The 25,233-nt window shown below is 39.8% G+C and overlaps 2 protein-coding genes across 3 annotated transcripts; one reads left to right on the forward strand and one right to left on the reverse strand.

The window, feature by feature from the left end:
- Nucleotides 1-329: 329 nt before the first annotated feature.
- On the forward strand, nucleotides 330-16,097 carry LOC114161113 (serine/threonine-protein kinase 38-like). The gene is made up of 14 exons (XM_028044178.1): nucleotides 330-868; nucleotides 7,828-7,967; nucleotides 8,349-8,400; nucleotides 8,760-8,882; nucleotides 9,354-9,437; nucleotides 9,517-9,640; nucleotides 9,714-9,868; nucleotides 9,940-10,042; nucleotides 10,160-10,221; nucleotides 10,858-10,975; nucleotides 11,129-11,252; nucleotides 11,388-11,483; nucleotides 11,572-11,663; nucleotides 11,936-16,097. Exons 2-14 carry the CDS (start codon nucleotides 7,834-7,836, stop codon nucleotides 12,058-12,060), a joined length of 1,392 nt encoding a protein of 463 aa, XP_027899979.1. The 5' UTR covers nucleotides 330-868; nucleotides 7,828-7,833; the 3' UTR covers nucleotides 12,061-16,097.
- A 1,499-nt stretch (nucleotides 16,098-17,596) lies between these two features.
- On the reverse strand, nucleotides 17,597-20,122 carry LOC114160639 (uncharacterized). Of its 2 annotated transcripts, none has more exons than XR_003598818.1 (7): nucleotides 19,866-20,122; nucleotides 19,510-19,594; nucleotides 19,181-19,325; nucleotides 18,867-19,060; nucleotides 18,524-18,668; nucleotides 18,298-18,425; nucleotides 17,597-17,948 (listed from the first exon to the last, which is right to left on the reverse strand). XR_003598818.1 is itself a non-coding variant. In XM_028043300.1 (7 exons), the coding sequence occupies exons 1-7, from the start codon at nucleotides 19,910-19,912 to the stop codon at nucleotides 17,643-17,645; spliced, it is 969 nt and encodes a 322-aa protein (XP_027899101.1). In that variant the 5' UTR covers nucleotides 19,913-20,122; the 3' UTR covers nucleotides 17,597-17,642. The 2 variants fall into 2 exon arrangements, 1 of the variants encoding a protein (XP_027899101.1); XM_028043300.1 differs by having other exon boundaries at nucleotides 18,524-18,587.
- Between the last annotated feature and the right edge of the window lie 5,111 nt (nucleotides 20,123-25,233).

Here is a 25,233-nt window from a genome sequence, read left to right on the forward strand (position 1 = left end):
AAAACTTTAAAAAAAAAAATATTTACTTGAATTATTTTTATTTGGTAGTTTATCAAATAGTTTGAGGATGTGAGATATCCTCAAAGCAAACAGTGAAATGATATATTAGGTGGAAAACACTTTTTTTTAGCACTGCAAGAGGGAAAAATGAGCCTTTTTTTCATTATGAAATTAACTTTAACACAGTGACGCCACGTTCGCTATTTTTAGCCGGGGTCCGCACAAACCACAGCCCCCAAAATGATGTAACAACGCTCACAACTGGAGGTAGTACAGTATATTTTTCATAGCTGTCGAGAGGAGAGCCTGCTAGCCGAATAAACCTGCGTCCGTTGTGTGACGGCAGAGGCCCTCTCATTGGTTGAAGCGCCTGCTCCTCTACGTTGTGTCCGCGTCGTGATTGGCTAGAGGAAAAGCAGTCGCGTTTCGGACGCCGCTGATTGGACGTCGCTCACGTTTTTTCCATGTCGACGTGTTTGCGTTGTCAGCCCAGAGCGTCTGCTGAGCCCGACGAGCTCAGGAAGCAGCGGTTCTTATTTTATGTTTTGTAGCGACTGAAACGGGAAGGCGGCTGATATTTTTGGGAGGGTCGGGTAGACAGCTAAAAGCGGTTAAATATTTTTCTAGTATTTTTAGGTGAGGTTGCTGCCAGCGACAGAAGAGCTTTGTTATGATTTTGGCGTTGATACCGGTGATGTTTACTGTTCATCCTCATAGGTCTCTGACGGACAGCCAATATTAACTGGTTCCACCAGCCCGAAACTGCCTAAATATTAGGCACAGACCGGATTATTTTACATATTTTTTCCCCTCATATTGCTGTGTGCTGGCGGCACGCCAATAATTGACTCTGGAGCAGGACACGGAGGTAGGTAAAATACAATAAAATGCACGTGAAATGTAAAATATGCCATTTTAATATTGTCTGAACAGTGCTTATTTACAATAGAGCCTATATAAGATGAGGACAAGTTTATTCTGACGTCCGTTATGCACAAAGCAATTTCGAATGCCTCTGAAAATAAAATAAAATTGAAAATACAAGAAAAAAAAAAAGAGCAAAATCCAAAAGGAATAGCTTTAATTCTAGTTTTAAGATGCTGGTAGGTTAGGTAAGCAATAACGATGACTTCTTTATAACATTACGCCTGATGCACTCACTGATATACCTACACTAAGTCAGACACTACAAAACACTGTGGTCATGAGGGCACGCAAATAGAAAGTTGTATCATCAGCATATAGTACAAGATGTTGTGATCTCATGGAGTTTGAGGAGCCTCGTGGATATGAACTAAAAAGTGACCGGAGAGCTGAGTTTTGAGGACCTTTGATCAACATGTGTATTTATGGATCTAAATAACCAGATGCACGCAAATGCAGCTGCATCTCAGACAGGATGGTTTTGATAAGGCGTTGCAAAATGGCCTGAGTCATTCTCTCAGTTAAAATACCACAACTTTGCAATACAACGTGAAGTACAAAAAAGTAAAAGCTAAAAGATTTATTTTATTTAAAACAGAAAAGCAAATCAGTTCTACTTCAGCTAAAACAAGACAGCATGTTGATTATGACAGTTATTGATAGTAACAATAACTGTTTTCAAGGGAAAAGTCTCTGCCTTCTTTCAGCCAACAGACTGTGGCTGTCAGGAACAATTTATTAGAACATTTTTGCAGATTTCCGACAGTTTTTTTTCTCTCTTTAATGTATTTTATTTATTAATTTATTTTTTTTTTTGCAAATCTTGATTTTGGCGGCCGGCTCATGCCTGAATAAAAGTGACCCGACAACAAAGCCTTGAGGAACTTCACATACAAATACTTTTATACTTATGGATTAAGATTAATAAAAAAATGGAACTCAAAAGCATTTTTGTCTGTAGTGTGTAAAGAACACAGATAGCAGCAGAGCATTGTCAGGGTGGCGTTGTTCTGGAGGAGTTGCAGAACCATCTGCTAAACCAAAACCTCGTCAGGTGTGTTGATGTAATTCAATTTGTTCAATTTGCTTAGAATCTGAAATATGCCTGTTTCCTGTTGCTTTCATTCTGGATGAATTACAAAGTTGTCATTCCTGAGCATAAGAATTGTTTTATTAAAATATTAAGGGCTCCTTTTTAAGACCCTTAATATTGTAAGGCTTCATGAAGCAGGTCTGATTGATGATCATTTTCTTGTTTGGGTGTTTTGGGAGTGTTTGCACGTGTGAGCTCATGTGTGTTCTGAGTGGCTTCATAAATGAGTCGTCTCATTCAAGACGGAAAACAGTGCTGCAAGGGTGGAGCGCGTCTGACTGGAGAATTTTACACATTCTGAGAAATCCGGGTCTTAGAAGGATAAAGGTGTTATTGTTTGTTTTGTTGTCGATTTTGCTGTGAATTAGATTCAGCTGGTTACCTGTAAGCCGGTGGAACTCTGCGTTTTGAAGAAGCTTTTAAAACTCCTGTCAAAACGCTGTTGCTCTCTAGATAATTCTCCAAGTGTGTCAGCACTTGTTAAAGGGGGAATTACTTTTTTTCCCCTCCCCTCCAGGGGGTCTTTTGTGGGCTCTAGTGTCCCTTATATGAAAGTAGACTGACAGGAAAGGGGGAAAGAAAGAGGGGTGGAGACATGCGGCAAATGTCGCCAGGGAATCGAACCCGCGACAGCCGCGTTGAGGACTCAAGGCCTCCAAATGTGGGTCGCGCTATCCACTACGCCACCCCGGCACGCCCGGGGGGAAAACCTTTCAATCTTCGCTGAAACAGATCTTTGAGGAACTGCTGCGGTTCTGCAGAGTAACCAGGACAAACGTCTTGTTGCCGTCTTGAACAAATGGAACTGTTCCGTCAGAGCAGTAATGCCGTACCCTCCCTGCTTCGCTGGACGCTCTTGTCGTTTTTAGCTTTAATGGGCTGCTTCAAGCTTGCATGCTTGAGCTTCTAAACAGGCTGCTTGCATCCATAATGCCTTCCTTGTTAATGCCTGAGTGGTGCAGCCTTGTTTGTTTAGCTACAGGGTGGATCTAGTTAACTTCAAGCCAAATTCAGTCCCTTCAGATGGATTTAAAGGGCCGTGCAGCGCCGCTGGAGTGCAGCTAGCTTGCAGCCGGTTCATTTTCTACATTCTGCTGGACCCAGGTCGTCCACATAACACCTTCTGACCAGTTCATAACCGCTTCCACCTGTGGTGTGGCGTGTCTTGCTTTTTTGTATGTTTCGAAAATATATTTGCGACGCATTCAAAAAGATCTGGAATGAGCAACTTTCTCAGGAACGAAATTTAGATGAGCGAACAATTTGAACATCATCATGGCATGTCAGCGGAGGAGAACGCCCAAGAAAATGTGTCTAGCCGCTGTGTACAGTTGAACCATAACTAAAAGCCAATCTGACCTGGACCCGCCCGTGCGGTTTTTGTTACATTATTGTTAACAGTTGAACTGAAAACATCAAAAATGGAGGATTTCTGCAAAGGAGAGCACTTAATGCAATTTTTTTTGTTACTGTATCCACACGTCATGGTCTTGTACGTGAAAGTAAATATATTAAAACTGAAATTTCTAATATCACGAGCTGACTTTGAATGTATTGTGAAGGTTTCGGCGGGTAAATAAATCCCTTTAGATACCTGAATGTAGAAGTTGCACAGTGAAAACTAAACCAGAAATGTCAGACCAAACCGATTGGAGGAAAACAGGGGAAGATTGCAAGCCTGAGAACAACTGGTTTGGTTTGCCGCAGGAGGAACTGGTGCGCTTCACAAATGAGATTTTCTGGAAAAATCAAGACAACAGCTGAACACTTGGGCACTTTTAGTCCTCAAAGTGGATCGATGTAAACACAATCACAAAACAACGCTTTGAACTTTTTTAATTCTGCACCTAAAAATGACCCGAAGTATATATATTAAAAAAAAGTATAAATAATAAAAACTAAACAATATTTTACTAACAACTAACAAAAACTATCAAACAGACTTTAAGGACTAATTAAAACTTACTAAATAAGACAAAAGTCACAATAAAATAAAACTAAACTATTATAAAAAAAAAAATCCTAACTGCTATAACCCCGTCCTGACCTGAAAGCATGTGTCTGAGCTAGTGGACTTGACTCAGTTACACCAGTTCTTTCAGGAGGAATTGGTCCAAATTCCATAATAACCACTCCATTTTACTCACGTCATTAAGTGTCAATGCAATCCCACTCATACAGTGCATGTAAAAACCAAGTTTTACCCGTACTTGCATGTGGCAGGTAAGAGCCACGGGTGTTTTCACCTAACAAACAACACTCAGACCAAGAGTAAACGGTGGAAATTAAACAAGCAGCAGCAAAGAGCATTATATTTCTTTAATAAGCAGAATGATATTGATCCCAATAATGAATTTTCCTCCTGCAATGAGTGACCAGAATTCATAGGGTTGTAAAAACCGGTAGCCCTCCTCCTAGAGACACACTGTCTGCATAGGAAGTTAGCATACATTACGCAGTGCATTACTTCCAAAAAAACCCAAAAACAACCCATAACCCGGCCTGGCAAATCTGTCATGCCGAAGCCAGTCTGTTACACTTTCCTCATTATGTCAGTCTGAAACGCAAGCCGCTCTGCTAACCTGAATCAGAGAAAGGTACGTACTCAATGGAAAGAAGCCATCAGGTTTCCCCAAACGTCACTACATGCTGCGTTTATTTGGCGCGCGCAGCCGAGGTCCACTTAGAGAGGAAAAACCGTAAGCAGCTCAATGTGTTGGAGGCGGACTCATGGAAAAACAGGGCAGCTCTGGGGTGAAATGTTCCCACTGTCATGGCTTCTGATGCAGAGGAGCTCACAGTTTGCAATATTTCAGCACTAGCTGATTTGTTTTGGAAAATCACCCCCAGAAATCCAGCTAAAATTTAGTCTCTAATAGCCTGTATTTTTTATTTTATTGTAATTTTTTTTATCTCTACACCATTTATTTATGTGGTGGACCCAGTTACTTTCAGTAATCGTTCCAGTTTAAGGGATTTTATAACTTTGGCGAAAGTTGATACACAGTACCAGATACACAGACCACCTTTACATCTGTAGTCACACAAGGATGATTTTAAATATCATATTCAGCACATTGACTTCTAAGTATTATATTAGCAGTGTAGTAAAGTAATATTTAACTGGTCTGAAGGCTTTTAAGTCTCAGCCTGCGGTTCTGGGTTGTGTCCAGAAAGAAAGCTGATTTGTTTAAGAGTCGTTATTCATATTCATATTTGTAGTTATAACATGTTATGGTAAAAATAATATCTGATATTTAATAAAAATATCAATGACTCAGGTTCCTGCCGACTTGGCAGTAAATACATTTTGCACCTTTCCTGCCAGCTTTGTCCCCTCCACTGTGCATTAGATGTGGCCCTCATCGCTCCACTCCCCTCAGAGGCCTCCGCTCTTCCACTCACCTCCCTCAGTCACCAGCATCCAATCAAAACAGCAGGATTTTAGTTACTCTTCTTGTATACTGACAACCTAACCCAAGGAAGAAGAAGTGTTGGGTTACTGTGCTTCTTTCTTACAGTAACCCAGGTTGACTAACCTCAATAAACCCTCAGCCCCCCGGCTCCCTCCAAATCAGGGACTTTGCAGTGATGATTCAGAGGATTTTCCCTCAGAAGTCAGGAAGTGTCCTGTTGTTGTGGGACCTTCGGGGCCGAAACGGGAAAAGGGGCCGGGGGAATAGACGAAACACGGCTCCTATATCTGTCCCGCAGGGCTTGTTTAATGTCTTTGTGAGCTAATCTAACCCATTCATGCCTTTCGGATGGCGCGCTGCCAAATGTTTTAGTGATGTGCACGTCCACCCTCGTCCCTTTTTCACTCTCTTACGTAACGTTTGCATAATCTGCTCTCATCAATATTCAGCTCCTTAAAGAGGAGGAAAATTGAACTTATTTCCTTAGTTTGTCTTTAGCAGTCTTGTAGTCTTTGAGTTGGGTTATGACCTTCTTTTTAATTTATGTAAAATAGAAAAGCAACAATTATTTATACTGCTGCAAAAATAATGCAACATACTGATTATTAATGATTATATATATATATATATTTTTTTTTTTACTGCAGCAAAAAAAAGAAGCTCAATTTAAATTTTGATGATTCTTTTTTTTAAGGCTAACTATTATTTTTTTCTTCTATTGCTTTTGGCTCTATTTTATTTTTTTATATTTCAAATGTCGTCCTGTTCCGTATTCATCTTTGAGATCTTGCACTGTTATGCCATTACCAACACATTATTTGAAAATGTTGTCAAACCAACGATATTACTATCTCAATAACTCCTGTGACAATTTATCCTCGTGACTGTTTCAGAGCAGGGCTTTCGCCGACTCCAGCTTTCTTTGTCACTGATATTTGAAAAAGCTTCACCTGCTGATGCTTGATGTTAGGCAGATAAGATCTGAGAATACGATCAGTTTCTCATGTAAATATCGTCCAGACTGATTTATCAGCTAGCCACATCATGACACTACCATCCTCTTTAGGTAGTCAACAGAATGTTTCCCCAATAGAGTCATCAAGATCTTTTTGATTGGCATGTCTGTTTATGGTTTGTTCACCATCTTTTCCTCAATACTCAGATGATTTTATCACTAAAACTGACGCCACCTGTGAGAGGCAAACACTTTCCCCCCCCCCCTGTATTTGAAGGGGAATGGGAATCACTTGGCTGTCAAATGTGTTGCCGGTTTTTTATTTATTTATTTATTCTTAGGCCTGCCCGGTTTAAACGAAGACCATTAAAGTCGAAAGAGTCCACTCTGTTCAAACCTTTAAATGAAATAAAGCCCCATGGGCCACGAGCCATCCAGCATGTGGCTTTTCCATTTCGTGGCTCACTGGAATATCTTAGCGAGATACCAGATAGAATCTGAAAAAAACCAAAAAAAACCCAAAACAATCCCCATAGCATTCACATAGTTTACCAGTTGGATACACATGATATAGATATATAGAAGTATGATAATAATACTGCCACTAGAACCAAGATCATAAATTTCTTTCACAGCTGCCATGTATCAGCCAAAATAGGCTTATTGGAGCTTTAATGTGGTGGCTTCTTTGGTAACTGTCTTATTAGAACATTAATAACACATCTTTAGCCGATGATGAAACCTCCAAATAGGTGTTTAAGCGCAGACATCATTTTGGGTGGACAGGAGCCTATCTGTTTATTCTGCAGTGAGAACAGTCTGCTGCCTGAACGGTCATGTTGCATTTTATCTGGCTTTCATGTCATCAGTACGTCATAATTCAGAAGGTTATGGTTACGAAATTCTGACAGAAGTCTGTGTCAGTGAAGCACATCGCAGTCCCACCACTCTTGGCTCTGAATACACATCCCAACAGACTGGCCTACAGAAATTGCTGTAAATTCTCCACAAACAGCCATCAATATTAGTTTTACTTTCTTTTTATCAGCTTCCTTCGTCTTGTTATGATCGTGGGGCAATACTGTTGGCTCCCACTGCTGAATAAAATTTAAAATCGTTCCATGAACGGTTCCATTTACTATCACTTCCGTAAGCAATGCAATGTTGTGTGACATCAACGTTCTTCTCCTGCATATTTAACTAGCAGTATGAACAGTCACGCCCAAAAAAAAAAAAAGGATTTCAGCGAAAAAAAAATCTGATTTGAGCATCAAGACGTTCTGTGTGAACGTAGCCTAAACGCCTCTATGATGTAATCCTGTGCTCCAAGTCTCACAAGCAAGTTCTCGTGGTAACCTGCCAAAACTCAAAACCGTTCCATTCAAAAGGTGACCTGCTTCCTCCTCCACTCATCCGTTTGTGTTTTTGTTGTCCACCAGGATAGCATGGCCATGACGGGAGGGACGGCAGCTGCCCTTCCCATGAGCAACCACACCCGGGAGAGGGTGACCGTGGCCAAGCTGACACTGGAGAACTTCTACAGCACCCTGCTCACGCAGCACGAGGAGCGGGAGATGAGGTAAAAGCGGCTGACGGGAGAGTCGCCGAGGCTAGATGGAGCTGTTGTTTACAGCGTCGCGTTCCACCGCTCAGGCTCGTAGATAAGGGAACAGTCCCCGAGACGGTGTGAACAAAACAAACGCCTGTCACTCTCCTGTTACCTGAGGGTTGACCTGTTGCTCAGGGAACTCCTGTAGGAGACACACGAGTCTCTGTTTACACCAACACCCTACACCTCCTTTGGCGTATGAATCGCTCCCTGGAAGCTTCTACTCCAACAATTACATTCACAGGCTTATGTGGAGGAAACTAGAAACTGGAGATGTTTTATCATGCGTGTTTACTGTGAATGCTTTGAATGACCTGCGACCTGTTTTATGTGGCGTCTTCCTCATTTTAGGCAGAAGAAGCTGGAGAAGGCCATGGAAGAGGAGGGTTTGCCTGACGAGGAGGTACAAATCCAACTTTTTCATGTTCTTTTACATTAGATCCACAAATTTCAATAGATCTATTTGGATTTTATGTGATATTCAAACTTATAATAGCTCAGGATTCTTTTTCCCCCACAAATGCAAACCTAGTACATTCAGCCTTCTGATAATCCAATGTCCCTAAATGAAATCCAGCAAAATCGATTGCCTCCCTACGTTTTATATAAATTCAGCTGTAGATGAACTGAATAGATAGTAAAGATGTCAGAGGGGCTGGGATACTTTAATTAGGCACTGTACAAACATGAAATCACCGCAAAAATCCAAAATTGTAATTTTTGAAGTCAGTCGGGCAACTCGGCGTCTCTGTACCATTGCAGAAAGTGATGCGGCGCTCGCAACACGCCCGTAAGGAGACGGAGTTTCTGCGTCTGAAGAGGACGCGGCTCGGCTTGGACGACTTCGAATCTCTAAAAGTTATTGGAAGGGGAGCTTTTGGAGAGGTAGGTCAAGTTTTTTTTAGTCCAAAAATGGTTCAGTGAAACTAAAAGTCCAGTTGGTTCAATTGGTGCGAATCTTACATAAAAAATCCTGGATTTCCTTGTTTCCGTAGATAACTTTTCACCAAAGCGGACAGAAGTCCCACGTGGGGTACCTCAAAGCTTGATCCTAGGAACTCTCTTATTCAATATCTATCTATGAAATAATCAAGTTAATTTGTAGAGCATATTTCAGCAACAAGGCAGTTCAAAGTGCTTTACATAATAAAAACACAAAAATAAAGTCATAAAAACATCATACAGTCAAGTGATCAAGTCACTTGACATCATCAAAAATAATATCTGCTATTGGTTTTTACAACTATTGACTACATGATGTGTTTGATGTGTTTTTTTATGTTTTCACTTTGAACAAATAAACTTGAATGACTGATTGATACGTTTAAATAAAACGAGAACGTTCTCTTCGTCTAGGTCCGTTTGGTGCAGAAGAAGGACACAGGACACATTTATGCCATGAAGATCCTGAGGAAAGCAGACATGCTGGAGAAAGAGCAGGTGACTCCTTGTTCTGCCGTTCCAGTCGCAAGATTACACCCTGCTGTGTTCTTAAGTTCATGGCCGGCTCCCCCTGCAGGTGGCTCATATCCGCGCGGAGCGGGACATCCTGGTGGAGGCGGACAGCGCCTGGGTGGTCAAGATGTTCTACAGCTTCCAAGACAAGAGGAACCTCTACCTCATCATGGAGTTCCTGCCTGGAGGTGCTTATCCCCCTACACAGCATCCGATGATGTTCAACAAGCGAGAAACATCTCCTGCCCTTCTGTTTGCCAGGCGACATGATGACGCTGCTCATGAAGAAGGACACCCTGTCGGAAGAGGCCACGCAGTTCTACATCGCAGAGACGGTCCTCGCCATCGACTCCATCCACCAGCTGGGCTTCATCCACAGAGACATCAAACCTGACAACCTGCTACTGGACTCCAGGGTCAGAACCAAACGCATGACCCTCAAATGACTCCAGAGTCGTAGTGTCACTGAATGTCGGTTTGCTTCCAGGGTCACGTGAAGTTGTCTGACTTTGGGCTGTGCACCGGACTCAAGAAGGCTCATCGCACAGAGTTTTACAGGAACCTGACGCACAACCCACCCAGTGATTTCTGTGAGCCGCATAAGTAGATTGAACCAAATATCAATAAAAGCAGCAGCATATAACTGAGATTGTTCTATTTTGTTTCATGCGATGCTTCTCTTCTTTGTTCTGTGTGTTTTTTCCCAGCTTTCCAGAACATGAACTCAAAGAGGAAAGCAGAAACCTGGAAGAAGAACAGGAGACAGCTGGTACGGATCCTTTTTAGACTGTAGCTGAGGTGTAGTTTTGGTGTTTTCATGCACTCGTCATGTGCAAATGTCAAATTTGATCCGTTCTTCTCCAGATGGAGTTCATTTAAAATCGCTGTCATCCAAACATGGACCACACTTTTTCATGTTGTCTATACATTTCAAACCAGATATTTACATACAACCAATAAAAAGACAAACTTTTTTTTTTCTGACTGTCTGAAGTTAGACCAAACTTTTCTTGTTTTAGTTTAGTTAGAATTACCAATTTTTTTTCTATTTGCTAAATCCCTGAAAATATGACGAGAACTGTTTTTAAGAATTTCTCTTTGTAACGTCCCAAGTCACACATTTTTAAGCGACAGATACCAATGATACTGATGATATAAGCTTTTGAATTGAAGGAAAGTTACAAAAACATTTCTAAAATCTGTTCTCACCGAGGTTTCTGGCATTTAGCATATAAAAATAATCTTTGTAATTCCGACTAAGTTAAAACAAGAAAACTTTGGTCTGTTTAATCAATACGATGAACTTAAAGGGAGTGAGTCGGACCGGACTATTCCCTGTTTTAGACTTGATTTTCATATCTTCCATTTAGAAAGCTGAGTTTTGAATGTTGCGGCTCACTTACAGGCTTATTCCACTGTGGGAACGCCAGACTATATCGCTCCTGAAGTGTTCATGCAGACAGGGTACAACAAGCTCTGTGATTGGTGGTCTCTGGGTGTCATCATGTATGAAATGCTCATCGGTAAGAACAGACTTCTTCTTGGTGTTGTTGGATTGATACGTTTTACGTTTAAGCTCGCTCTAAGACTTTAAAGTAGGATTTCTAACCTCAGTAGATGGTACTGAGGCATCACCATTGTTTCTTCTGTCTGTTGCGTGTTCGGGTCGTTGGCAGGTTACCCGCCTTTCTGCTCGGAGACGCCACAGGAGACCTACAGGAAGGTCATGAACTGGAAGGAAACGCTCGTCTTCCCACCTGAAGTCCCCATCTCAGAGAAGGCCAAAGACTTGATTTTAAGGTTCAAACATTGACTTTTCCTACCTTCCAATCTCCCGGGAAGATCAGACCCCGAAACTGGATGTGCTTTCTTTCTATAAGTTTTCAGTTCTGTTTTCGCTTTTCACTTTTAATTTTCTGTTGGGTGTTACTGAAGGTATTGCACTGATGCGGAGAACAGAATCGGAGCTGTGAGTGTAGAGGAGATCAAGAGTCATCCATTCTTTGAGTCAGTGGACTGGGAACACATCAGGTACAAACAAACCTGCTTTTCTAAACGCGGACTCACTTTACACTAACCTTTTATCAGAAGATGGAACACCTCTTGTCTCCGTCCACAGGGAGCGACCGGCAGCCATTTCTATCGAAATCAAAAGTATTGATGACACTTCAAACTTTGATGACTTCCCCGAATCAGACATCCTTCAGCCAGGTTTGTCATATCAAATGTCTCATGTTTTCCAGTTTATATTGTAGTAAAACTCAGTTTTACAGCGGCTACTCGCATCACACGTGCATGAGGTTACCTCTGTTGTAAATATTGCTATTATTTAACTGAAAACAAAGTGAACTTAAAGGCACGGTGTAGAGAATCTGGTGACATCTAGGGGTAAAGTTGCAGAATACAATCCTAACATAACTCCTCCTTTCCGACATCGGATCTTTATCAGTCAATTGAATCAATTTTCTGTGTGTTTTTGACAGCCAATGCAACAGAGCCTGACTTCAAATCAAAGGACTGGGTGTTCCTGAACTACACGTACAAACGGTTCGAGGGCCTGACTCAGCGAGGCACCATCCCCACATACATGAAGGCAGGAAAGGCCTGACACGCTCAAGGAAAGCAAACACAGAGACGTTTAACGGACACAGGGTCGGGCCGCCGAGCCCCCTCCGGTTCTGACGGGCCACGCCGGTGCCGCGACGCACCGTCGGTCCCTCGGTCTAAACGTAACCATCGTCACAAGCTATTTAGGTCAGCTCTGCCGCCAAGAAAACGCCCCACTGGAAGGAGCTGGGAGACGACGGAGCGTCGCCGCATTACCTCGGTTGTTTATATTTCACGTGTGCTGTCTCTAGCCATAGCTCTCGGGCCAGCTCTTTAACTAGGACACTAATTAAGCATATCTGCATGTTTAGCTTAAAAGTTGATGGCAGGAATGGGGCTTGAATACAAATCCCTGCTTTCTGCATCCTCACATTGATAGTTGATACACTGGCGGTTACATTAACACAGCTGCAAACTGACGTCCGCTTAAAAGCTCCCAGCACTGTAATCAAAGTCTGGGTGACCGAAGAGAACCAGAACTACTGAAGCACACATGCTGCTGTGCTGTACGGAGAATTCCAGCACGATTTCCAATGAGTTTTATAGCTCCGACCCGAAGCAAGTTCCGTTTTTTAATTTTGATATTGATGTTCGGTTTGTCGCCGCCTGCTGTTGCAGCGTAGGTATTAAAGTGTTATTAATCGTAATCTCACAATCGGTTTAGACTGAAGACATCTTGAGTTGTCTGTATATTGTGAGTTTCACCTTTTTATCTTCTGTTTGGGGTTTAATTGAGCGTCCTCTGTTTAAGATATGTAATATCTGAGGATGGATATCAAAAAAGCGAGGGGTATAATATTTTAGGAATGAGCAAACACCCAAATCCTGCTGGAATCCTCCTTTATAAAGGTGGGACACTGGCATAGGTTAAATAGTGTAACTCCCTGCAAAGCAACAAGACGGAACTCGTAATTCTTCTGCTTAGTCGGCGTGAGGCATTGCCAAATTGCTCTGTGTCCTTTTAAGATGTAAAACTTAATGAGCCGCAGGCCCAGCCTCTTGCTTCTTAAGTCAACATAACATGCAAAAGTGCCTTTTTAAGTAGCTAGATGTATCACTGTAGTTTAGAAAACATTAATTAGGAGGCATTCATTAAGATTAGCTTAGCATAAAGCTGATTGATTTTGAGAGAACGGTAAAGGGGCAGCTTGAATTATATGTATAACAAAAAGCAAATATATAAGCTGGTGTCTTTTAGGTGATTTATGAGGGTTGTGATAATACAAAGGCAGGTTTTTATGGACGAGATAATAAAACAGGAAACTCTTTAAGTAGTAAAAAATGGAACTAAAATAGGTCAAAAACAGCATAAGAGTGATCTCTCTAGGGTTGGAGTTTTTAATTTTTCATTTTATGTCCATTGTAGGATGCGTTTTAACACTTTTTTTTTTTTATCCCTCTCACAAGCACGCCAACAAACAAAACGCTCCCTGTAAAGCCAGTCTTTAACCATGAAGTCTCAGAAGGGGAGACTACGGAGTTACCAAAGTTCATCACATGCCGTGGTTCGAATGGAGCCGTCGCTTATTAACAGGAAACCACCCTTGAAAAGGAAGTCATTTCCATTTACTAAATCAAAACTTCTAAAGCAAAATGTGTGCGTGAGCAGTGACATTTCTTAGATGTCTGCTAAGCGTTCTAAGAGTAAATGTAATCGGAAATATTCCCAGGAATCCCTATGTTAGCTGATTCTAAAGGTCTCTGCTAGAAAAGTAGTTCTTCAGCATTCTGATAATTTCTCTGTAATAACCCCATGTTAATTCTTTTCTTACATTTTCCATGTAAGTAATTTATTTGTCGAGCTACAAATGCCTTGGCCGACTACACTCAAAAATGCTACCCTCATCAGTTGGACTGATGAGGGTTTTAAAGGCAAATATTTGTATGTGTTTGTGTTATTTATGCTGCTAGTGTTTTTTTTTTAATGTATAAATTGGATTTTTCTTTTTGCAGACATTCACTGTATTTTAATTGGCTGTGTTTTATGTGAAATCGCACCCTCTGATGTAAACAACAAACAGAAAAAAGTTCAGAATCCTATCCACGTCCGTGGACATCTCTTATTAGCGAGCCCTTTTTTGTTTTTAGTCAGCCACAAAAATCGCCGTAAATTGGTATATAGATGATGTGATTGGTAATAAGTGGTGGATTCAAGAGGAGAGAGAGTGAGTTTTACCAGCCAGTTGCTGGAGCATCCAACAGTCTGGAACAGTGGAGGAAGGTCACCAGACACAGTGAGTGCTTTGTGCAGGTAATTGATTGGAGGTTGCATTGGGTGTTTGCTTCGAACCAGGTGGTTGTACTGTGCAAGTTCCCAGCAATACCACACAGTAGCCCTAAACTGAGAGTGTGGTGGGTCACCACACTCTCTGTGAAGGTTCCAAACACCCAAGATGGACCACAACACCATAAATGTAGGGTTAGGAGATCCACAGCGCATAACCTAAGGTTCTCTCTGGTAATGTTTTGATGGAACCAGACAGGAACATCATACTTCTGCCTGTCTTCCCCAAGATGTCACCCTTCTACACTAGAACTTGACTGTATGCTGAGAAAGTAATTCAGCCATTTGATTTAGTTGTGTTGGACCTGGGACACATCTAGATGTTGCAGGACACCAGGCCATAGAGGGCTGGAGTTTGACAAACCTGTTCTGTCATGATGAGGTCCTAGCTAGGCCTCCCTAAATGGACATGTGTTGGATCACCTTGGATACTTCTTGAATCTTGGGTTGACTTGCCAATGAAGACATTGGGCATGTTTTGGACTTGATGACTGCTTGTATCTACACCCAATGTTGCCATGGAACCAGCTGTGGGACAGTACTGCCAACTCTTTGATCTGATATCAAAATCATTGCATGACCTTCCGAAACATAACTTTTTCTTCCATTGCCACTCTGTTTGTGTCATGTTTAAAGAAATAATCCTGCCATTCGAAATCTTACTACTGCACATGAATGGAGAAACTAGAGTAAACAGATTGGCTCAACATATTTAAACTATTTTGATCTTCTAGGAAGGTATGCTGACAGGGGGGTCTAATCATTTGTTGAAACTGATAAACTTAGACATGGCATCCAATGTGTTCTCCATCTGGTCATGTCTTTCAAACGACACAAAATCTGTTTGTAGGAATTTCTGTTCAAACTTAAGTGTCAATGCAAAGCTTGGTGACGACACTGTGGCTGTGTGAAAGGCTGATGAATTCCAAGACTGCCTTTGATTGATGACAGAAAAGGTTTTAAATGTTACTGAAACAATCTCAAACTAGAAAATTCAAGCCTCTTGGTCAGTATTTGGTAGTTTCCCACAGATGTGTCGAATTCAGAAACAAAACCTGCTTTCAGAAAACTCCAGAGAAATAGTGAGGCGACTTGAAGACTGACTAGGAAAGGGACAATTGTTCATGAAGTGGATGATCTCCTTTTGTGTTGTGAGGTGAAGTGTCTCACTGTTTAGTGTCAAATGTCTGCTTTGTGCTAGGATCGACAGTGTTTGTTTTATTTATCATGAAGAAGAAAAACGGAGGGTGAATAGTTGCGATGCGTGCTATATTTCACTTGATACAGCAACACTTGACTTGAAATCCACTGCGGTGTCACTTTAACTAAAGGGATTTTTCCAACGAGGTAGTAAAAGGTTCAGGAAAATGTTTCTTATTTATCAAGCGAGACAATTCATTTGCCTCGTTTGGACCAAACCAGTTTACTGCCGAGTAACAAACAGTCGTCGGCAGATTATTAAAGGGTAATGCTGCATGTTTCGTTTTGCCAAGAGACAATGAGCGCAACTATATCGTATGGTAAAATCAACATAAAAGCCGAAAAGATAAATGATCTGTATTCCCCTCGCTGTTGAAGGAAGATTCCCCGGTTCCACGGCTCAGAACTGTGTTAAGATGCGGTAGAAACCTGGAAGGCTACTGTCTGTAGAGGAGAGAAGGGGATGCTCATTAATATATTCATTCATGTTGCTCAGTTTTTTTTTATGTTGATACACTGCTCAGAAATAATAAAATAAAAAAAATAATTAAACACTTGAAGTTTTCAATGTCTTTACTGTTCTGGGAAATTCCTTTTTTCTTTTTTGTTTGGCACAGGCCATGTAACAAACACCACTGTCCAAATTGATACAGTTGTTGGTCTTTTCCTGCTTCATCTCAACTGTTAAAACAAACTCACTCTAGTCAACAGGGATCAACAATGTGATGTGGTTTAACTTGGTCTTGTCTACAAGTCGTCTCTCCTAACTTTAAATACCCCTCTTACACTCAAGTGCTAAATGAATTACTTGAGACTTAATTTGAACTTTTTTCTACCTTCTAAGCAATGATAATAAACAGAAACCAGATGCAGACCAAATGAAATGAGACTGCAATCTGTAGCAGATGAAGTTTTCGCAATGTAAAATCAAAACTCTTTACTTTCTCCCTGTTGAGCCACTAGGGGGAGCTCTTGGCGAGCTTTTATTTCATTTTCTGTTGGTCAAGCCCTGAATGAACAAATGGATAAGAACAACTTAATCCAGGGATGGTAGAGATTCAATTACAAAATCAAAGTATGCCGGTCAAGCATTAATAATCATTAATCAATGTAATTTATAAATAGTGATATTTTGAAGTCAGTACTATTAAAAAATATTTTCCCAGACAGAGTTCTTGTTCTTTAAAAGACACTGTGTCCCAGGTTACCATATGTAGTAAACCGGCAGCTATAAGAAAACACAGCAACCTTCATGTGAGTCATCAATGTTATGTCAAGAATTGGCCAAGAATTCACGCTGTCCCATCCCACCCTGCAAATCTAGTTAACCGGGTTTCTCTTAATCCCTTACCCCCATTAAGGAAACTGGGTTTCTGGTTTGGACCACGAAATCAGGTTACAACAGAAAGCCAACAGCAAGCGGGTTACTTACGCACTCGAAAACCCGCCTCACAGAAGAAGTGATAGGGCCGTCATGCCATGACCCTGTTGTCATGGTCTTACTCTGTAGTATCCACTTTTCAGTTTAGCTGCACAGTAAAAACTGCTGGGTTAAAAATAACCCAATACGTAACCCAGCGCTGGGTCATATATGGACCGACCCAACGCTGGGTTGTTTTAACTCAACTGGGTTGGGTTGAGGGTTTGACCCAGCACATTGGGTCATAGCTGCAACCTAAAGCTTGGGTTAAATTGACCACTGCCCAAAGTTAAAATGACTCAATATTGGGTTGAAATTTATTACCCATTAAAAGGGTCATTTTACCACCATATTTTTATTTTTAATTTTTTTTTCCTTTTCTACTTTAAAATGCACTATAAAAATTTAACTAAAAACATTCAGATTAGCTCAAAATAACTTTTATTTGCAAATGTTATACATTCCAACATACATGAAATTTTTAATACAGACATGTAAAAGTTACATATAAACAATTGATTAAATCTGCACCCTTTTTTACTTTATTGGTGTACACAACAAAATATTTTCATCAAAAGAGTTTGAAGGAAATGTAAAAAAAAAATAGTAACATAGTAACAAAGAAGGTTTTTCAATCAGAACATTTAAAACTTATTTAAGGGTTATTGAAGAATTGCATTTATTCTTCCATGGCCTCCAACTGTGCCCTCATTAATTTTATCGGGGGTGACTCGTTTCCTGGGATTTCATATATCACAGTTTGGAGAAAATCCCAAGTCTGGATACACGACTTCGGATAACTCACATCAAAAACGAAGAATGATTTGAAACAGCCGTCAACGGCCCACAAAAGAGATGGATATTCCAAAGCAGTTCCATTTATGACAACAAATGCTTGGGAACAACAATACCTGTCCCCAAGCATGAGAACACGTGGATGCTCTGTTGCTGTACTTCCAAGATATTCCACCATATTTGTCCCAATCTGGTGTGTGGAAAAAGCAGAAAGGAAGCCATTAGTCATTTAAAGGTAAGGAGGAACATTCCCCACTAATAATTTTTGACTAATTCTTATGTGATTTTTGTTTGATACATTATCAAAAGACCCTTGCATTTGAAGTTTACATATACTATATAAAAAGACATATTTTTGGTCAACGCTGTCTCGTGTTATATGACATTAAAATTCTTATTTCACGTCAATTAGGACTTGGTAAATTCCAGATTAATGACAGGGAGAACAGTGAGGGAAAAAAAGCATATTTGTTTTAAACTTCTGGTTTCAACTACATTTAAACAGCAAAGAACTCATTCTGACATGAAGATAGACTTACTGGCTGGACATCAATGAAGGCTTGCTGGACTTCAAGGTTGCTGGGTCTGACCACCTTTCGCCCAACTCTGTAGGGAACAGCATGGAGGAGTTTTGGCAGCAGCTGCAGTGCCACGTCACCTTGTTTGTCTGTCAAAGAAAAACTCAGATTAAAATGCTACACAATCAAAAAAGAGCCACAGGAGAAAAAAATTAGTTCAGAAAATGTTCCTTTTGAGCTTCAATACCTTGTGGAAGCAACTCAATCTCAGGCAGAAGACCGCTCTCCTCCTTCTTCCCCATGCGAATGACCTTTGATGAGAACAAGGTGTTCCAGTTCTCTGTCAGTTATCCACAAGACTGTGGATATAAAACGGCAAAGTCCTGCAAAATCTAACAATCAGAAAAGACAAAAATACAAATCAAATGTAAAAGTGAAATGAACTATTACATTCAACCTTTCATGGGTGCTACAAATGTATGTTCTGGGTAGTTTGACATTTTGAGTTTGATTGTAATTGTACATTTTCACATGGTATTGCAGTTTATTGTTTAACATTTAACTGATCTCAATATGAGGTATAACCTCACCATCCCTGGTGTGTCCAACAAACGTGGGAACTCTGCAAAAATCTGCTGCATTGGGATTGTCCCACTTGAGCGGATCCATCCTGTGCGATATACTGCAGTTTCCCGCATGTATTGGACAACCTGGTCTGCGGGCCAGAAGTTATTTTTTAGCCATTCTGTCATCTGGATGGCACGCTCAGCACTGATGGTTGGTTCTGTGGGGAAAAAAATATTACAGGAATTAAAAGAATAAAAATGTGAGGTAATTCACAGCAATAAGAGCTTAGATTGCTGCTCAAAACAATAGGGCTTGGAAAAAGTCTATGTGCTAGTACCAGGCAAACTTGATCTTTTTGGTGGAGCTTCTGGGGCTGAAAGCATCTTCTTCCTTGGTTGATGCCTTTTCCTTACATTACGGAAACGCTCCTCCAGAAAGCCAGTTGCTGGCCTGTGTTGTCTTCCGCGGGTAAACCAGGCGTCCTGAACATTTTTAACAAAAGAAATATAAAAGTTAAATGTTAGCCTTTCTGTTTTAATGTCCAAATTTTTTATTAAACCTACAACTCAAAGCTCAAACACCATAGTTACAATGATATTTAATGCTAACCATTGTGCAAGTTGTTGAAGTACTTGTGTGCTAGTTCTCTGAAGTGTGAAAACTTACATATCCTGTGCCATGGCTGTCTCTTAAACATGGAAACTGGTCCACAATCGAAGATGCCAGAATTGCTTTAGTGTCTGAAGATGGGCTGGAAACAAAAAAAATTACATTCAGTAAGACAGGCAAGTAAAATATTTTATTTTAATTAGTTATTGTAAGATGAAAACATAGAGCAGAAACCTTAAAACACAAACAATTTCCAAAAAATTCTGTTTTTATTAGCCCAACACATACTTTAAGACTTCTAACTGGAGAAATTTTACTTAGGTGAGCACTGCACAATGCCGTTAATGTTCTCACCAAGAGCAAAATGTCACAAAAACAACCTAATTGATCCAGTTTTTACAAGAAATACTCACTTTTCTCCATATTGATCCATCAGGTGTGACACAAGTGTTCTGACCATGCACCGTCTTTCACGAATGGATATATGCTGATTTCCATCAAGACTGATAACCACAGGTCTACCTTCAGGGGAGGCACTGAGGATCTCACGGATGTTCTACAGATAAATAGTGAAAAATAAAATAGCTGTTATTTAGCTGCAGTTTAATATTCTTAGAAATTTAAGAAAAGATGAGATGTGTCATTTTTAATTTTAATTAGTAAGAATGGATGTCAATATGTTGCCAATGCATGCTTTTAAGTACACACACACACACACACACACACACACACATGTATATACTTAACCTACCTTCAAAAGCAGGGATTAGGTCAGAAAGTTTCCATTCAGTCAGCTTCTGTTTTACAAACTCATCCATCTTTCAGATCTTTCAGGGAAAAAAGTGATACAATTTGAGTCATTTTTTTCCTATGTGGAAAATAACCTGTACAATGTGTGCAAAAATATTTTATTTAGGACAATCACCAAATATTTCACAGCAAATAAGAAAAAATAATAGGACATTGACTATATGTTTAGCAGCTAATAACCCTGAACAAATGTAAAACATCACTTTTTGGGACACCAGGAGAGATCACACTGTTCAGTCTTGTTTTCACCAGCGCAACCTGATACCTGACAACATGAAGCAGATCTGTGTAAACCCAAACGTTAATCCAGCTGTTTTCACTAATAACTGTATGTTTTTAATTCCACCTTGGTGGCTAATAATGGCCAGAATAACATACGTGCGCATTATCTAATTTCTGCGTCATGATGATGTTGCTGCTTACATAAAATCATATGGTAATAATGACAGATACAGTATAGCCGTCAGTTTGTGTTAAGCACATGCCATCGCAGAGTTGCTGATCTGACAGAACACCGGTGGGGACGACTCCAAACATGTCGGAGCACTTTTAAATTAAGAGATATTTCAATAAATCGAGCAGATATTTTATTGTTATATAGTTAAATCTTCACTAGAAATCTGTAAAAGTTACTTTTATTTGACAGAAAGCATCCAACTTTAGCTTCCCCTCCTCTGCCATTGCTGGTGCATACTTTTTTTTTTCTTCTCCACTGCCTCAATCGGTTTCACCCAGGTTAACCGTATAATAGCATAGCATAGTGTGTTCAGTAAGAAATAAAAGGCTTAATGAAAATGGCATTTAACAGTTATATTACTGATATATTACTAAGAATACCTGTATAGCCTGTATCGCTTCGGACACCGCTACTGCAAAGCCTCCAGTCCCTCCTTGTCGCTATAGATCCGTTATTAGCATTCTAGCTTAGCTACCACCTTTTGCGCGCGCTAGTGAACGAGGCCCGCGAAAACCAGGGGGGGGGGGGGCAAAGCGCTATCTCTCCCTCCCACACCCTCACCTTTTTTTTTAAACCAAATTGGATAAATTATCTTTGAATTAAATTAATTATTTCAAAAACATTACCCTATCAACGAAGATGATAGGTTAAATCAAATAATTAAATTAAAGTTACATAAATTTAATTTAAAAGATCTGTAATATATGAAGAATACAATAACCCTATAAACTTTAAAAATATTATGCCATGATATTGTAACTTACCATGTTTTATTTGAATTGAGAAATCCAGTGTTGTCTGATCAGGTCACAGTCCAGTTGAAAATGGAGGTTTGTGAAGAGGGCAATGGATTTTTACCCAATTGGTTGGGTCAAACTGTATTTGACCCAACCAATTGGGTAAAGTGTTGAGTCAACTGAACCTGAAACCTAACAGAATCAGTTAAGTGGAGTTCATTAAAACAAAAAAAAAAGTCAACCCAACCGCTGGGTCACTACTTTTGAACCAATATTGGGTCAAAGTAACCCAACATATGACCCAGCATCTCTTACCCAGAAGTTGGGTTATGAAAATAACCCAGCATTTTTTACTGTGTGCGGAGAAAATTAAACGCATGAAAATGGAAGTAACCTTTAAGGAACACTGATAAAAAGGTCTTCTGAAGGTCATTTTGTGGAAGTAAAAGTTGACATTAGACCTCACAGAACCTTTAGAGAACAATCCCTGGAGGTTTCCAAGAGTTACACTGCGGACATCAGAGCTGATCTCCAGGAAGCATTCAAAGAAAGTTCCTTGAGGGTTCTTTGAATGCCACCCAGTGAAAATTATGAAATCAATCAAATTTTATTTGTATAGCACATTTCAGCAGCAAGGCATTTCAAAGTGCTTTACATCATTAGAAACACAGAAACACAATGCAATATGAAAGTTGACAACAGACTTCATAGAACCTTTACAAAGTTTTCCCTGGAAGTTTCCAGGTTTTAATACTATGATTGTTGCCTTCTGGAACCTTCAGGAAAATATTCCCCCAAAATTCCTAAAGAGTAACACTGAATGTTTAAAGCAGGACTTCAAGGAACCTTCAGAGAACATCCTCTTAATGTTCAAGGAAAGCTTTGAGGAACTTTCCTCAACGCTTCCCAAAGAGTCACATCATGGAGTAGTTAATCTTCAAGGAACCTTTAGTACAATTTCTTTGAAGGTCATAATATAAAAAGTATAACATTTGACGTTGGTTCTCACGGAACCTCGAGAGACAGTAAGGGAGCATTTTGTGAAGTGTCACATTGTGAACATCGCCAATAACCTCCAATTAAAATCCCTTGAAGTCAGTAAAAAGGTTACACTCTGAATTTTAAAGCTAATCTTCTGTGAAACTTTAGGTAATGTACCCAAAGGATCCAGTTGTAAAAGTGGAACTTAATCTTTAAAGAGTCTTAGGTATCCTCTGTGGAGGTTATGTGTGGTGTGAAAGTTCACATTTACCCTCTAGGTATCTTCGGAGAATGTTCCCTAAGGTCCCCAAGCTGCAATGTTAAGGCTTCAAGGAACTTTTGGGGGATATTCTGTGAAGATTTAGAAAGGGTCCAGCTGTAAATGTTGAAGCTAACCTTCAGTGACGATTCATGGAATGTTTCTCAGAAGTTCCTGAAATATCACATTTTGGATTTTGCACTGTCAAAGTTGAAGGTATCAGGGAACCTTTAGGAAGCATCATTCTATCAATGTTGCAACTGCCTTCTGGAAACCTTTAGGAAGGTTCCCTCAAGGTTCCCAGAAAGTCATATAGTGTTGAAGCTAATCTTCTTGGGGCATCTAGGGAATATTCTCTAAAGGTCCCTGTAAATGTTGAAGCTAATTGACATAGAACTTTACCTAAAGACTACAAGGAAATCAAACAATGAATATTGCAATTAACATACTTTCTGATTTAGGAATTAATCCCTGAAGGTTAGTTTTGAAACTTTTGAACATTCCCTGGAGGCTCGTAGAGTGAAACATCATGAATGTTGCTTAACTTACATTCAAGTTACTTTAGAGAGAAGATTCCTGAAAGGTTCCTCAAAGGTCTCATTGTAGTTGCTAAATGTAACCTTCAGGGAACCTCTCCTGTGCTCAAAAGTGTTTCGAACACAGCAAATCGCAGAGAAAATTCCATTAAGGTTCTTCATGTAAGGAACTTTTCAAAAACAGCAGCTGACAACATTAAATGTTCAATGTGAAGAACATTGTAGATCTTGGACGCCATCTTTGTCTTCCGGTTGTTGACTGCTGTTTTCCCTCATATTTAAACACTGACTATCAAATTTCTTCACCTTTACAAAATCAGTTATTAAATGACCACACTGAAATATTTGCGGGGCAACATTCCTCTGTCATGAGGAAAGATGAAGGACATTTCACTCCTTAATCATAAATCATTATGTTAATGTTGACGATTTCAAGACGTAGGTAGACAGATTGATATTAATTATAAGTTAAATATTTATTATATATGTCAACCTATAAGAACTACTGGTATTGACTCCTTGCATTGCTACTCTGAAACATCAGAATATGTTTGTAATATCTCTGTTTCGGTATCACCTGACCACCCCGCTGTTCTGATGGGCAGCTGAAAGTGCGTGCGTGGAATCGCCGCACTTTCTCCACGGACTCTTTATAAAATGGGTTAATGAGCCTCCCGCCGCCACGTGACCCTCGAGTTATATAATATATAGGTCAGCACGTTTCTCGCTGGCACGTGCAGCCTTCTTTCTTACGTAAAGTCTCGTGCAAAGGTCTCGAATAACACTATGTAGGTGAGCGCCGAAGATCGTCGATACTAGTGGAGACCTATCACTCCTCATATATATTCCTGAACAAAACTCCTCAAAGTAAATGTTTTCACTAAAACACACAATAGTCTACGTCTGCTCCCTTTTCCCCCATTTTCCTTCATATTGTAGAATTTGCTATATAAAATCAGTTTACCATCTATTTAATCTTTGTTATTTGCTGCCGTGCAGGTTGTTTTGCGTACTTCCCCATTTAAAGACCTAAAAGCTCCATATTAAAACTTTTTAACACGTTTAACTCCTGTGTAACTGTGTTTCTGGGTTTGCTAAAGCACACAAACAGACAAACAAAAATTACTTTTACATCCTGCCTAGCATGGATACAATCTTAGATTGAGACTATTGAAAGCTAAAATGATTATAGTCCAACAGACTGTCAAAAACATTTTTATATCTGAAATAAATAAGCAACATGCATCGATGTTTGAAATGAAATGAAAACATACTTAAGTGCAGTATTGCAAATATAGATGGTGAATTAAAAGTTGAATCTGTAATGTTAAAGTTATATGTAATTATTTCAGAATCTATTTAGTTAAAATATGCTACAATCCATCATTAAATAATTAAAACTGTTGCTATGGCTCATTAAATGGACCCTAACATTTGGGTGGTTAATCTGCACAACAGTTTAACTTTTAAAAAAAAGTAGTCTCATGCCTATAAGGTGGATTTGTAAACTGTACTCTAGCTCCATGTGTTGCTTTTGAAGTAACTGCGTCTTCCTCTACGAGTGGCCTTTAAGCATATAAAATGACACTCTAAAAATGACAGGCTCTTAGTAGCTTTGGCAAGCATCTTTACGTTTTATTCTTTTATTAAGCAGATTGAATTGCACATTTCTAACCAGAAAAGGTACCCTGGCACATCAGCGTCTGAACAGGTGAATATCTTCACTTCATCAGGGAAGAGGATTAGGGCCACGGAAATTCAGACTTTTCCCCCCCTCATCATCCTGATTGCAATCTTCTAAGAAAAACACTTCTGACAGTAAAGTCAAAATTCTGAGGAAAAAAAGCCAATTTTTTTCAGTGTCCATAATCCTCTTCCTCTGTTCCAAAGAGTGATCCAAATTTTGCGAAACAATTTTTTTCTGTCATTACACTGCCATTTAGTAAAATAAATATTTTTACAATCTTAAATGGCCAGGGATATGAATAGTTTCATATTTTA

The sequence above is a fragment of the Xiphophorus couchianus genome, chromosome 17 (assembly GCF_001444195.1).
Source record: "Xiphophorus couchianus chromosome 17, X_couchianus-1.0, whole genome shotgun sequence".
Lineage (NCBI taxonomy): Eukaryota > Metazoa > Chordata > Actinopteri > Cyprinodontiformes > Poeciliidae > Xiphophorus > Xiphophorus couchianus.

Bases quoted from the DNA above. Each gene is read 5' to 3' on its own strand.
- LOC114160639 (XM_028043300.1), bottom strand. From the start codon at position 19,912: ATGGTCAGAACACTTGTGTCACACCTGATGGATCAATATGGAGAAAA. The intron at 18,588-18,866 runs GTGAGGTTATAC...TTCTCATCAAAG, and splicing joins TGTTGGACACACCAGGGATG to GTCATTCGCATGGGGAAGAA. The intron at 18,426-18,523 runs GTATTGAAGCTC...TTTCTTTGACAG, and splicing joins GATTGAGTTGCTTCCACAAG to ACAAACAAGGTGACGTGGCA.
- LOC114161113 (XM_028044178.1), top strand. From the start codon at position 7,834: ATGGCCATGACGGGAGGGACGGCAGCTGCCCTTCCCATGAGCAACCAC. The intron at 11,253-11,387 runs GTTCAAACATTG...GTGTTACTGAAG, and splicing joins GCCAAAGACTTGATTTTAAG to GTATTGCACTGATGCGGAGA. The intron at 11,484-11,571 runs GTACAAACAAAC...CTCCGTCCACAG, and splicing joins GTGGACTGGGAACACATCAG to GGAGCGACCGGCAGCCATTT.